This window comes from Bactrocera latifrons, unplaced genomic scaffold, assembly GCF_001853355.1.
Source record: "Bactrocera latifrons isolate USDA-ARS-PBARC rearing strain unplaced genomic scaffold, ASM185335v1 scaffold_1381, whole genome shotgun sequence".
NCBI lineage: Eukaryota > Metazoa > Arthropoda > Insecta > Diptera > Tephritidae > Bactrocera > Bactrocera latifrons.
Genome location: NW_017534832.1, coordinates 15,585 through 18,209, shown reverse-complemented (window position 1 = coordinate 18,209; position 2,625 = coordinate 15,585). Strand labels below are relative to the sequence as shown.

Below are 2,625 nucleotides of genomic sequence, written 5' to 3'. Positions count from 1 at the left end.
AACGATCGTCAACGAAAAGCGAATCAGCAGCAGCAGACGCCGTGTGAAAAGTTTTGATTTTGCTTTGCTGCTGCTTTCGCTAAGCAACGCAAGTCGAAGCACCAGCTACTGCTCGACTTCTACAAGTCGCCAGCAGCAGCAGTCGCCGTTTGAAAAGTTTTGATTTCRCTTTGCTGCTGCTTTCGATTCTGCAAGTCGCTGCATGTCGCAGTCGCAACTGCTGTCGAGATTTACTTTGCTGCTTATGCTGTTTGCTGCTCCCCTTGCATTCTAATAAACTAAACAGTATGACAATTTATTTTTTTAAATTAATTTTTTTCATAAAATACAATATTATTCAAAATAAACTTTCAAAATCTTCGTTATCTTGAAAAAGAGATAAGTTATTAATCGCTGAGTCCAGAAAGCTTGGATTGAATTTGACCAGCAGTATATTCTCTAGTACTTCCTGACTTAGTCGATTTGGGTAATCAGTAAGTACAAGTCTTAACGTCGAAAATGCTCGTTCAATCGTCACCTGTTAGAAAACATTTGTATTTATGAAACTGTGAACATTAATTTATTAAAACATTTGTATATATGTACCTGAGTTGGTGGTACAGCAAAGCAAACATTACTTAGTGSAYATAGCTCCTGGTCAGTGCACTGCTTTYCTTTCCAAAATGTGAGAACGTCTGCATCGATTCTTTGGAAAGGAAGTTGAAGATTGTCAATCTTTGAATAGACGTCGAATGTACTACTGACTTCCGTTTGGATCCCTTGCTCTAAGTAAGCGTTTAACAATTCGCCTTCTTCATCAAAAAAATGGTTCACAGATTGATGTGAGCCCGAATTTGGTGTTGAGCATAATTGTCCAGTAGAATTTATGTCATTTATTCTGCCCCATATCGATTTTAAATGATTCACTGCATAATTTTTTTGTTGTGGTATTAGTGTATGTTCGAAACGAGGATCCAAAACAAAACACGAAATGAGAAATTTATTATTTAATAATACTTTCGATCGCCTTTCTATAGAGCTCAGAATCTTTTCGCCAATCGTTCTTGTCATATCGTGAGTTGTATCACTTACAATTTTTTCTGTGCAAATTTGTAATTTTAGCCATTGGGCGTAAAAATTTCCATAATGCAATTGCTCTTCTTGAAATTTTTTATTGTTTTCTGCAATGGACTGAAAACTAAGCAATAGTTTTCAATAAAATCCCACAACGATGCATCCACTTCAAAATTGTCTTCTTCGATTTTGTTTTCAGTTGACTCAATTTCAGTTAATTCATCTTTAGCCACTAACAAATCCTTTAGCATCATGTAGGTGGATCCCCATCTGGTCGGACAATCTAGTTGCGGCATTTTTAGCTGTTTCAGCTCGAATATTTCGCGAAATCCATTTGAAGTTTTTCTTATAAATTTCGTCATGTTGCGACAATTAAATAGGTATTTCAACATATCCGACGATTTGGTAACATCGAGAGCAACCAGTTGAACTGTATGTGCAGCACAACGACAAACTTGAATATTCCCTATTAACACGTTTGGCATTTTTTCAATATTTTCAATTATTTTTAAATATTCATCGTTTGAACAATATTCGTCGTCCTCGCCAAGATTTTCATCGAAAGCAAATGATAATATATTTGTTGTCTTAAGCATGTTGGCACCATTGTCATATGTAATTGACACTATTTGGCTTAAGTTTATATTATATTTATTTAGGACTTTTAGCACTTCAGCGGCGAGATTTTTGGCTATGCTCGATCCAACACCTTTAAGCTCTACCATGCCCAATATAAGGGATTTTATTTGAGCTGAACTAATGTATTGAGCACTTATGCCAAAAATGTTTCTTGCCAGACGCGTGGCACTGTCAATTTTTAAAGACAATAATTTATTTGCCACTTCAGTGGTTATATGCTCTTTTACATTGTTTGCCACTGTTTGCAAAGTTTTTTTGCAGTTTGATGCATTTAACGTAATTTTTTTTCCGTCAGCGGCTTTAAGTCCATCACAAATTGGGTCAACGATATTTCACATATTTTCCGAATTTAAGACATTGAATGGAATGCTGTCTTCTGTCACCAATCCAATATATGACCTCAACAGTTGTTTTTTATTCACTTCAATTTTAATTTTATTTTTTTCTAATAGTTTTTTTTTTTAATTTTATGAAGGAATTTGACGACGACGACGTTTCTAACTGTCCAACACTTGCAGCATTTAAATTTATTTTGTGTAAATTAAGTAAATGAGTTTTTAAATTGGAAAGTCTATTATTTTTTAATTTATTTGCACATATTTTACATGTAGCTATGCCTCCATCAACATTATTCCCGAAATACATCCAAATATCACTTTGCGCCATAGTTAAACAATTAAGCTCCTGTATSGAACTTGTTTCAATTGACACTAATGCACAAGAATCAATCAAACAGTATACGCAGAAAAATTCAGACGCGAMAGTAGTTTCGACATTAGTCGCGACTGCGACATGCAGCCACTTGCAGAATCGAAAGCAGCAGCAAAGCAAAATCAAAACTTTTCAAACGGCGACTGCTGCTGCTGGCGACTTGCAGAAGTCGAGCAAATCAAAACTTTTTACACGGCGTCTGCTGCTGCTGATTCGCTTTTC

General features: G+C 35.4%; 1 protein-coding gene across 1 annotated transcript; it reads right to left on the bottom strand.

Moving 5' to 3' along the window:
* Positions 1-1,097: 1,097 nt before the first annotated feature.
* On the bottom strand, positions 1,098-1,778 carry LOC108965306. The gene has a single exon (XM_018927622.1). It carries the CDS (start codon positions 1,776-1,778, stop codon positions 1,098-1,100), a length of 681 nt encoding a protein of 226 aa, XP_018783167.1.
* Positions 1,779-2,625: the final 847 nt, after the last annotated feature.